The 12145-nt window shown below is 32.4% G+C and overlaps 1 protein-coding gene across 1 annotated transcript in view; it reads left to right on the forward strand.

The window, feature by feature from the left end:
* Window positions 1-3776: 3776 nt before the first annotated feature.
* The window catches only part of nr6a1a (nuclear receptor subfamily 6, group A, member 1a), a 36547-nt gene continuing 28178 nt past the window's right edge, over window positions 3777-12145 (forward strand). Inside the window, exon 1 of the mRNA XM_067394098.1 lies at window positions 3777-3902. Coding sequence (XP_067250199.1) covers window positions 3887-3902 — 16 coding nt within the window. The 5' untranslated portion in view covers window positions 3777-3886. The remainder of the gene's footprint in view (window positions 3903-12145) is intronic.

A 12145-nucleotide genomic window follows, 5' to 3' on the forward strand; every position in this document is an offset into this window, starting at 1 on the left:
GAGAGCATATGGCGGAGACCCTCTTAGAGAGGCATTACCGCATGGTAATCTGGGAAATGACACTGTCTGTGGAATCGCTGTGTGCTGAGAGCATTTGTTGTGCTGTAATATCACTTCCTTTATTCTTTCCTTCACACAAGACATGTTTGTGTTATCAAGGCCAACAGCAGAATGCTTCTCTTCGCCAAATTGTTCCCTCCTTTACATGAATTTTACAATGGTAATCACAGCTTCTGCAAAAATTCAGTAGTTACTGCAGTTATTTTTACTGTTATAAAATACTTAAATCACAGGATCTTGTGTGTGTGTGTGTGTGGTGTGTGAGTTTTTTCTTTTGTTTTGTGATTTGATTAATGTTTTGTTTTTTGTAGTTTTTTTATTTGTTTTGTTTTAAATTTAGTTTAGTTTTGTTTATTGTGATTTTTTTGTATTGTTTTATTTGATTTTTCTTTTGCTTTGTGGTTTTGTTTTTCATGATTTGAGTTTTTTTTTGTTTTTGTGTTTTGTTTGTTACTTTGATTGTGTATTGTTTTTTGTTTATTTGATTTTTCTTTTGCTTTGGTTTTTGTTTTGTAATGTTTTATGGTTTTGTTTTTCATGATACGAGTTTTGTTTTGTTTTATGTTAAGTTTTGTGTTTTGTTTGTGTTAGTGATTTTGTGTATTGTTCTGTTTATTTGATTATATGTTTTGTAATGTTTTATGGTTTTGTTTTTCATGATACGAGTTTTGTTTAGTTTTGTGTTTTGTTTTATGTTTTGTTTTATGTTTAGTTTTGTGTTTTGTTTTATGTTTAGTTTTGTGTTTTGTTTTATGTTTTGTTTTATGTTTAGTTTTGTTTTTGTTTGTGTTATTGATTTTGTGTATTGTTCTGTTTATTTGATTTTTTGTTTTGTAAAGCAAAAATAAAAATATGAGACAATTCCTGTGCTTGGTACATTGCAAATCCCGTTCACCACAGGGTGAGTTTGCAGGTTTTTATTGTGTTTTTTTTTTTTTTTTTTTTTCATTATTTTAGTTTAGTTTAGTTTTTTGTGTGTGTGTGTGTGTTTTATGTTTTGTTTTAAGTTTATTTGTGTGTTTTGTTTATTTTGTGTTTCATGATTTGTGTTGTTTTGTTTTTAGTTTTAAGTGTTTTGTATTTGTTGTATTTTGTTTAGTTTGTTTTTTGTTTTGTAATTTTTGTGATTTGAGTTTTATTTTTTATGTTTTATGTATTTTTAGTATTGTTGCATTTGTTTTTGTGTTTTTGTTTTGTAAGGTTTTGTTTTTTGTGCTATTTTGTTTTTGTGTATTGTTTTGTTTAGTTAATTTTTGTTTTGTAATGTTTTTTGTAATGTGTTTTGTGGTTTTTGTTTTGGGTTTTTAGTTTTTGTTTTGTTTGGTTTTTGTTGTTTTGTCTTTTAGTATAGTTTAGTGTTTTGTATTTTGTGTTGTTTTAGTTTTGTATTTTGTTTTGTTTATTTTGTTTTTGCATATTGTTTAGTTTAGAGTTTTGTTATTAGTGTTTTGTTTGAGTTATGTTTTGTCTGCTTTGTTTCGTCTGTTTTTTTGCTTTGATTTGTGATTTGTCTTTGTGATTTGAGTTTGGTTGTGTTTTTTTTGTTTTGTTTTTTTTTTTGTTTTTTGGTAATCTTTGTTTTTAAAGTAACTGCTAAGTTATATTTGCAAAAACTGTTTTTCATTTGTAAATTTTTGTAGTGGTCGTCTTTAGCATTTATATATCCACTAATTCAATCTGGTGAAAGGTGTGTAAGCAATAAGAATATATCTTTCCAGATAAAATACCTTCAGTGTTGTCTTCCCACACAGAGCACACGCAACAGTCAAGGTTTCTAAACCAGGCGTTTGCTTGTTTGAGCCCAGGCCCCTAGTCAATATTTAATGTTTGGGTGTAGCTTATATTATTGAGACATGTTTAGAGATGACCAGCCATTTAGAAACAAAAGGCAGACTCCCGAGCGTCCGCAGCAAGATAATTAAATGCATTTAGCTTATGTGTTTCAGCAGTAGCCTTAGGGTCAAACCCAGCCATGCCTCGACAGCTGCAGCAGAAACTTGAACCTCCTCCGACTTCATACTCGACTACACCCGCCCCTCCTCACCTCTACATGACAAAGTCCAGCACAGCCCCTCTTCTCCTCCCTCACCCCCTTCCTGACTCTCCTGTTGCATTTGAATGTGAAAAGCCTCTTATGTGTGGCTCGGGGAGGGGGCGTCATTAGCGTTAGCAGAGGGCTAATGTTATCATACGGATTGGGCTGATCTTCTCCTTTTTTTGGGTACACAAGTAATCCTGGAAGCAGCCATTAACAATATTAATGTAGATTGTTAAATAAAAACAAACCTCAGCTCAAGTTACTTCAACAGGTTGTGGCTATGAGCGTTTTAACAAACAACTTTTTGACCAAAATGTCTCAGAAATCATCCCTATAGACCCAAAGTACAGATTATAGGTTACTTTCTCGAAAATGAATAACAATATTACCAAGAATACATTGTTTTTATGGTATATTACTGATTCAATGGAAAATTGGTTTCATTTTTTAACAGTCATTTTTTAGTTTCAGTAACACCATAATATTTTATGATGATTATATCAAGCTCTTTTTTGTCATTGAAGTTATTTTGTCTTCCACTGGTTGATATTTAAGAAGGGGAAAGAAAGATTTTAAATAAGTAGTAAATATGAGAGTGAAAAATATCTAAAAACATATGAAGAATATACAATAATAAAAAGTGTATGTCTTAAAAGTATGTGTATGTGCAAAGATAAAAATATACAAAAGTCAAAATAATAAGAAATAATGATTTTAGTGTGTGTGTGTGTGTGTGTGTGTGTATATATATATATATATATATATATATATATATATATATATATATATATATAATATATGTGTATATATATGTATATGTGTATATATATGTATGTATGTATGTATATACATCGTTTTGAATTAAAAAAATAGCAAAAATAATAAGTCTTATTATTTATTTTTATATTTAGCATCATAAATATCATGATATTACCACCATTTTTTCTTTTGGTATTTTATTTTATTTTATGTTATTTTATTTTATTTTTAATTTTAATTGTAATTTTATTTTTTTAATTTTATTTTTAATTTAATTTTATTTTATTTTTACCTCACTTTAGTTTATTTATTTATTATTATTATAAAATGAATCAAAGCAGAACCTAAATTCCAAAGTATTTTGTAACAAACCAATAATTATTTAATTTGGAATTTTTCTGGTAAATGCATAAAAAAAAACAGTGCTTGTTTTAGTATTTAAATGTACAAATATGGAGCTTTGTGCACATTACTTGTTTAACTGAATCTGGCTTGGATATGTGTCTGTATATTATTAAATATAAAACACTGCATGTAGTTTGATCCAGCAGGGCTTCCAGTTAGCTGCTGGACAAACTCAACAGCTCAGCACGCTTTGACAACAAAACAGCTCAATTTAATCGGTCCTTGCGTTCAGGTTTGCAGCCTTTGACCGTCCGTGCACTTCTGCTGACTTTGAGAGAAGCCAACAAGAGAAAGGTAGAGTGAGTAAGAGAGGCTGACGGAGGGAGGAGGGGGCTTGCATTGTTCAGCAGGAGGGTAAAATAGGGCTATCAGTTCCACTCAGATAACCCCCGCATTGCCATTGGCCCTCCGGCCACACCGTGACCCCTGGGGCCTGAACTCAGCGGTCATGTGACCGGGCTGAAACTGACCAGCAGGGCTGAGGCTGAGAGGCGGATCAGTGAGAGTCAGAACAGAGCAGAGGAGGGAGCAGAGAGAGAAGAAGAAGAGAGTCATGAGGCCTACGCTGTTCCTGAGAAGGATACGTGTATGAATGGATGACAGGGAGACCAGGAGAGACATGAGATGGATTCGTGGGAAGGTAGGAAAAACTCAAACTCATGTTTTAGGCTGTAAAAGACTGATTTCAGATCAGGTTAATTGTGTATCCAGTGTGTAAGCGGTAGCACAAGCAAGTCTCATACTCTAAATGTGACTGAAAGGTGAAGAGTAAACTGGATATATTCTTTTAGAGCAGCCTGAGGAATACCAAATCCCATTCATCAGATGTTGTTAAGCCAAAGGAATGAATATTTCATTCAGCTATTCACTGTATTTTTAACTATTTTTAACACTGTATTTTTTTTTTAGTCTATTGTGCTGCTTGATTTGTTATCATAATATTTTAATTTATCATCACAATCATAAACACACTGGTTTGTAGCGTAAAATCGTTTCACTGTTTGTCATAAATCTAGTTATTCGTCTTGCACATTCACAGAAATAAGGCTCACATAGTGTTTTCATCCAGTTTTTAACCAGAAACGGGGGATTTATTTGTAATGCTGTAAAAGCAGAGTCCGTGTGCGTATTGTGGATTGTTGTTTTGCTCTGCGACTACGGTGGATCTGATCACAGATCATTTGTGGATTGTGTGTTTTCATGTGTGTTTGCGTAATGAAAGATGCCGTTTTATTTTCGGTAGCTCAAACAAACACCATCACGGGTTCGATTCCCAGGAAAGTGCATGAACTGATTAAAATAAAATGCCTATTTTCCAAATCAATGCAGTGCAAGTCGCCTTCGATAAAAGCCTCTGGCACATATGTAAGTTCAGTGGAGCATCGGGTTTTCTCTCTCTCTCTCGCTGAGGGTGCGTGTGTGTTTAGGAGGTTTATGGTGATAGTGTGGTATGCGGGCTGCGGCCCATCTGGAAAAGGTTTTCTGTGCTGAGCAGGCAGCTGTCTTCATGCGATGAGAGCGGGGGTCAGCGAGGCTCAAACCCCCGATTCTCACACACACACACACAACCCCCGCGTGGGTTTATCACTGTAGCCCAAACTTCACCCCTCAGTGCTCGAGATGTTATCAGCGTGCCCACATAATTGTATCTCAGTTTGCTCTGTAATGAGGATAGAGCTTTCTGGAGCAATAGCTCTCACTGTGATGTGCTACACCGCATTAAAGGTCAGAGTATTGCGTCTTAAAGCGGTCGTTGGGCGGCCTTGGACCTTGACACCAAACGCAACTCCTTAACAAAACTACTGTTTTAAAATCAATACAGGAGGTATACACAAAATGGTGGAGGTGCTCCATCTTTCAGTTCCTCCTGCTCTTTAACACAGGAACATGTTAAACGCAGACTGTATGAATGTGATATTAGCTTTCTGTCTGCCCCGTGTTAGTTTTAGGTCGAATTTGATCCCGCCAATTAGCTTCCTCAAAAGCTGGTGTGAAAATGCGCTGGCGTAATGACGGAAGGTGCAAACGGGCTCGTTTCAGGTGCTTTCGTTTGATGAGTTGATGCCTTTCTGGAAAGGTTTTGATTCAGTGATATTTCCAATAGTTCCTGAGGCAAGTCAATCGTTACTAAACACCTTGCTTTTTTCATATAGTTGCTTTCAGGATAATTGGAGCAGCTTAAAGAAAACCACACATTTTTCCTAGTCTGAATGCAAACATTTATAATTTGAGATTCTGCCGTGTTTTATGAAGCGATGCATCATAGAAAATATAATAATATAATTAACAAATAATAATAATAATAAACAAATAATATAATATAGAATCATATAATATAATATAATTTTTAAATGTCTATTTAATTTATGTATTATACTTAATTGAACACAAATACCAATTTAACACACACACATATATATATGTATATATATATATATATATATATATATATATATATATATATATATATATATATATATATATATATATATGTATGTATATATATATATATATATATATATATATATATATATATATATATATATATATATATATATATATATATATATATATATATATATATATATATGTATGTATATATGTATGTATGTGTGTATATATATATATATGTATATGTGTATATATATATATATATATATATATATATATATATATGTGTATATATAGTCAAACCAAAATTTTTTTATATATTTTTACTAGTGGGTTCAGGACACTATAGTTCATTTCTGTAAGTAAGCATAGCAAACTGACATATTATACCCAACAATTGTTCATACAGTGAACTACCAGTAAAATTGATACAAATTTGGGACCAAAAATTGAGACACTTTGACCTGACCATGTTTTGATTAAGTGTTATCTGACATAATTAAGATCATTTTTTTCTGACACAGTTTAACTCTGAGATCTTGTCATATATTATTACCATATTTTAAACCATTTTTATAGTGAATATCTGAATTAATGAATGAAATGTTCAAGGTGTCTGAATACATTTAGGTTTGTGTATATATATATATATATATATATATATATATATATATATATATATATATATATATATATATATATATATATATATATATATATATATATATATATATATATATATATATATATATATACACAAATACCACTTTAAAAAATATATATAATTATTATACTTATATTTTTTTTGTTTTTTTTTTAATTGGTATTTGTGTTAAATTATATATAATATAAATAAATTAAACATTAAAAAAATTGTATTACATTTTTAAATGTCTATTTAATTTTCTTATTATATTTAATCAAACACAAATACCAATTTTATTTAATAAAAAAAAATATTGGTATTTGTTTTCAAATATATATAATAAATACAGGAAATAGACATATTTTATTTTATTTTATTTTATTTATTTTTATTTTATTTTATTTTATTTTATTTTATTTTATTTTATTTTATTTTATTTTATTTTATTTTATTTTATTTTATTTTATTTTATTTTATTTTATTTTATTTTATTTTATTTTATTTTATTTTATTTTATTTTATTTTATTTTATTTTATTTTATTTTATTTTATTTTATTTTATTTTGTGGTATTATGTCGGCCATTAGCCACAGGTCAGCCATTTAAAAGGCACTAGTGATCCATCACTGCTGATGTGTTGTGAACAAGCGATTATGATAGGAAGAGGCTTGCGGAGGCACCTGTGCAGCACTGTGAGAGCGCTGTGGCTTTGTGATTGAATCTGAATGTAACTCGATTGGAAAATGCCACAGTATTGTGCTGGAGGGTGAATATGTTCAAGGGTGGTATGTGAAAACACTATTGTGTGTGTGTGTGTGTGTGTGTGTGTGTGTGTGTAGGGGGGCTGAAAGGACACTGTACATGACTCCTCCTCCTCCTCCTAATCCTATTCTCCTGCCGCCCATCTCCCTGTTATTGTTTCCCGACAGAAGGAGGTGATATCTCTCTCTCTTTCTCTGTGTGTCTCAGGGTCTTCACTCATCTCTCTGTCTCCTCTTCCTCTTTGCTTTCTCTCGTCTCCGCTGCTCCCTTGTTTCTTGCACTTTTCCCTGAGCTCCATCCGTCACTCCTCACGCAGGAAGTCACCTCTGTGGTGGAGGGGTGTTTGTGTGCTCGGGGGAGGGGCGCTGAAGCCATGTGACGATCAATAGCAGCAGAGGACATCAGGGAGTCCAGGTTCAGCCCTTCTGAGCTAAATTTAGTCTCAACTAAAACCTGTTTCCACTCGACAACAAATGAGCCTCATCAACATCAATGCACTGAAGAAAAATCACAGTGACTTTCACAAATGGTCACACATTTTGAAGTAGAAAAACTAAGGTAACACTTTGCAATAAGGTACATAAGATCAACAATGAAAAGCACTTTATTTTACAGTGCCCTTGTTTCACATTACATGTATAAATTATGCATAATTACATGCAACCAATCCCTGTAGTAAGTACATGTAGTTAATTATTATTACTCAGTACTTACATGTATAATTACACTGTAACAGACACCTTAAAATAAAGTCTAACTAAAAAGCATTTATTAATCTTAGTTCGTGTTAACTTCTACTTTTAATAATACACTATTAAAATCAAACGTTGTATTTGTTTACATTATTTAATGGACTTGAGCTGACATTAACAATGAACTGCTGTATTTAATTAACTAATGTTAAAGATGAATAAATGCTGTAACAAATGTATTGCTCATTATGAGGGTTTCTGCGGGTCTTTAAAAGGTTATAAGTCTTAATTCACACTAGCACAAATGAAAATGTTAAGTCATAAAGTCATGGCATTAAATGTTGCATGCATTGTGGAGGAAAAAAATGAATATCTTCCTCAGTATTTTTGTCCTGTTTATCAATACAAACATTTACTTGAGATTCAAATGTAAAATGAAGTCTTGAAAAACTGAACAAAATGAAGTTTATGCTTAAAACAAGAACAAATATCTGTCAATGAGTTCTGAAGTTGATTTTCTGAGCCCACATTTTAATCAAACTTACTTCATTTTGATCAATTTCACAGAAAACAAGACTTCATTTTGTATGTTGTTTTGTATTTCCAATAAATGTGTCTTGATTTGAGAATCTTTAGACATTTGCACTGAAAAACAAGACAAAAATACTGAGGAAGAGCATCACTTTTGTGCAGTGTGATCAGAAGATACAGTAAAATGTATTTCTATATTCTAGTGGTTGAGAACAGAGCGATTCAAGCTGCTTTTCTTTGTAAAATTAATGAAAAAGTAACAAATATCAAACTCTGAAGTGCTGCTAACACAACTCTTTGTGTTTCTCTCTAGACATTTACATTCAGAGAAACATTTTGTTCCCTTCAAATGATTCCTTAAATGTTTTTATTTGGTCTTGAAAATGTCTTAAATTTACCTTTACAAAACCCTGTTAATGTTAGTAAATGCATTATGATGAAGTGTTACCAAAACAAAAATAGTATGTAGTAAAGTAATATTGTACTTTAGGAGACTTGAAGTTGATTTCCACATAAATCCTGATAAACGAAGGTGTTATTTGGCATCACTGATGTTAGTGTTCGTCGCTCTTCATCGGTTTATCGCTACATCAATCCATATTCTCAAATGAGAGCCGTACCGTAGCTGAAAACCTTCCACTTTTACCTCATTATAAACCAGAATCGTGTGTAATTGGATGAGCCACATATGAATCCACGATCTCATGCTGTAGACCTGTTCATCTAAATCCATTTGTGAAGCCATAAACCCAGATTCAGTGAGCTAAGAAAAACATCTGCCCTTTCCATGAGGATCAATGTCTTGTGTAATGTTTGCAAATATTTCAGGTTTTGATGTGCTTTATCTGCTGATGGCCTTTATTGATTTGGTTAAGCTAACTATGGATGCATACTGAGAGGCCAAACAATGGCCAAGATGTTGAAACGCAGAGATGTGGATGAACACGTCAATACTCTGATGTAACTTCACTCCACCGCGACGCCTTAATGCCGTTTTCATTCTTTCAGATAATTGGCTTGATGTAAGATCTGCTGTTATAATGTAATACAGGGGTATTATTTATTTTTTGAATGGCAGTGTAAAATGAATGCATCTTTAGTAGTTCAGCGTTTGGCTCAAACTTAAACCAGGTTTAAGTCCACCTGACTGAATGGACTGTTGTCAGAAACGCATTAACATGAAGCACAAAGCCTGTCTCCGAGCTGCAGGACTCATTGGGTCTGTGTAAGCAGAATGGTTTGCGTTACATTAGGACTGAGCCTCAGTGTAATTACCGCATGCTAATTCCTGCCTCTTGTAATGGTTATGAGATTACTACAGTGTGCGGGTCAGCGGGGGAGGACGCGGAGACACTTTTCTCTCGTGCTTTGCATTTGAGAAAAGCCCAGATGATTGTGGAAGTGTGGAGCGGGAGGATTAACATAACACTGTCCTGCCGTGGAGTATCAGTCGGGATACAAAACATACTCCCATTAACCGGCATGTCACCGTTTGCTGCAGGTTAACTAAAACTAAAACCGTCGGTAACACTTTACTTAAAACCTTTATTTATAATGCATTATAAATGTATTTTGATCACACTTTAGATTAGGATCCACTATTAACTATGACTTTTGCGTAAATAAACTCTTAATTTACTGCTTATTAATAGTTAGTAAGGTAGTTGTTAAGTTCAGGTATTGTGTAGGATTAAAGGATGTAGAATATGATCATGCAGAATAAGGCATTAATATGTGCTTCATAAGTACTAATAAACAACCAATATCCTAATAATATGCATGATAATAAACAACTAGTTAATAGTGAGAATTGGATTCTAAAGTGTTTTTAATAATGCATTAATTATGTCTTCTAATTATGGATCTTATCATGACCTCATGAACAATTTTAACCATAGTTATTATAATACTTATCTATGATTGAACGCACTTTTAGAGAGTAAAATGCATTAAAACACATGACAAATAGCCAGTTTCAGATGTAACAAGAAATCTGCAAATATTATAATGCATTTTAACTTTTGTTGCAGTCATTTATGAAAAGATATAATGCATTATAATGAACATTAAAAATACCTATAATGCATTACAAATAAAATAAAAAAATATAACATTAACAGAAATAATAAAATAAAACCCTTCTAATCATTTTTTATCTAGTTGCCAAAGCAACATTTCTCAGTTTCTTTTAGTTTAACTTAATGCATAAAATTAATATATATAATTACTGCTTATTATATATATAAAAAATTAAAGAATAACCAATAAAAATAACAAAAACAACCAAAAAAATTAAAATTAAAATGAAAACAGAAAATGCAAAAATAAAGTTACCCTTTATTTTAAGGTGTCTGTGTTACAGTGTAATTATACATTTAAGTACTGATTAATATTAATTTACTATATGTACTTACTATAGGGTTTGTGTTAGGATTGGGAGTTGGTTTAAGGTCACTTGCATGTAATTAAGCAAAATGTATAGTTTTTATCATAGTAAATATTTGTAACGTGTAACAAGGATGCATTAAAATAAAGTACTACCAAATAAAAAATATTCAACAAAAATGAAAACTATAATAGTATCTCAGTGATGACACTGGTTCACTAAAATGTAGATCTTAATTGATTTTTGAGATCATTTGATTTATGTATGGCCAGATTTGACAGGATTAAGCATCTGTAAAAAGTGAAAGATGTGCATATAGATAGCAGAGGCTCTGTGGAAAGGAGGAAGACTGCTAGAAGAGCGGAAAAGTACAGGAAAGCCAAACCTCCCCCGAATACCCGCTCAGCTGGGATTGATTGAAATGGAAAGGAAAGACAAAGCCCTGAGAGAGAAGAGAGTTCTGTCTTTCTCTCTGCCCCCATCCTCCGCTCTCTCTCTCTCTCTCCTGCCATCATCTGTTCTGTCCTCCCATCCTCCGCTGCTCACACACACACACACACACACACACCTGCCGGCCGCACACATGGCCACTGCCCTCACTGAGATGCATTACATACACAATTAACATTTAACAGAGTAATCAGAGTTACTAGACTAAAATAACAGAACATTTCATATGGTGAAGATGGTAAAAACGTAAAGACTGTTATATTTGTTGCATACTGCTAACATGCATTATGTGGCAGCATAAGGCTGCATTTATTTGACATTAATACAGTAAAAATTGTGAAATAATATTACATTCTAAAATAGCTGCTTTCCATGTGAGCATATGTTAAAATATCATTTATTTCTGAATTTTTAGCATCATTACTCCAGTCTTCAGTGTCACATGATCCTTCAGAAATCATTTTGATATGATGACACTTTTTTGTTTTCAGGATTTAGTGAATTTAAAAGAACAGCATTTATTTGAAACTGAAATCTTTTGTAACATTATAAATCACTTTACTGTTGCTTTTGATCAATTGAATGCATCCTTGCTGAATAAAAATATTAATAAAAAAAAAAAATATTACTTTTGAGTGGCAGTGTATGTTCGGACTATCTATAATATCAGTCAAAAGTTTGGGCACACTCGACTTTAAATGCTTCTCATGATGTTAAAAATGTTTTGATCGACACGTTTCTGCTTAAATGCTTGAAATTAGTTTTGTAGACAAAAATAACTTGTGTCCACATATCAGTTTCTGAGTATGTCATTTAAAGTGAGCTTTCCATGTGAGATTTTTCTCTTACTTTTATACTGTACTTTTGTTCTTCAGCTGTACTGAGATCAGTGTCACTGTTTAATGTCCTGCTTGTGGAGAGGTTTGGACTGAAGAAGGCTGACCTCGGGGCAACAGTGCAGCTTTGATACGTCCAGCGGGGGTTTCAGCTGTGTGTGTGTGTGTGTGTGTGTGTGTGTGTGTGTG

The sequence above is a fragment of the Chanodichthys erythropterus genome, chromosome 9 (assembly GCF_024489055.1).
Source record: "Chanodichthys erythropterus isolate Z2021 chromosome 9, ASM2448905v1, whole genome shotgun sequence".
NCBI classification, from domain to species: domain Eukaryota; kingdom Metazoa; phylum Chordata; class Actinopteri; order Cypriniformes; family Xenocyprididae; genus Chanodichthys; species Chanodichthys erythropterus.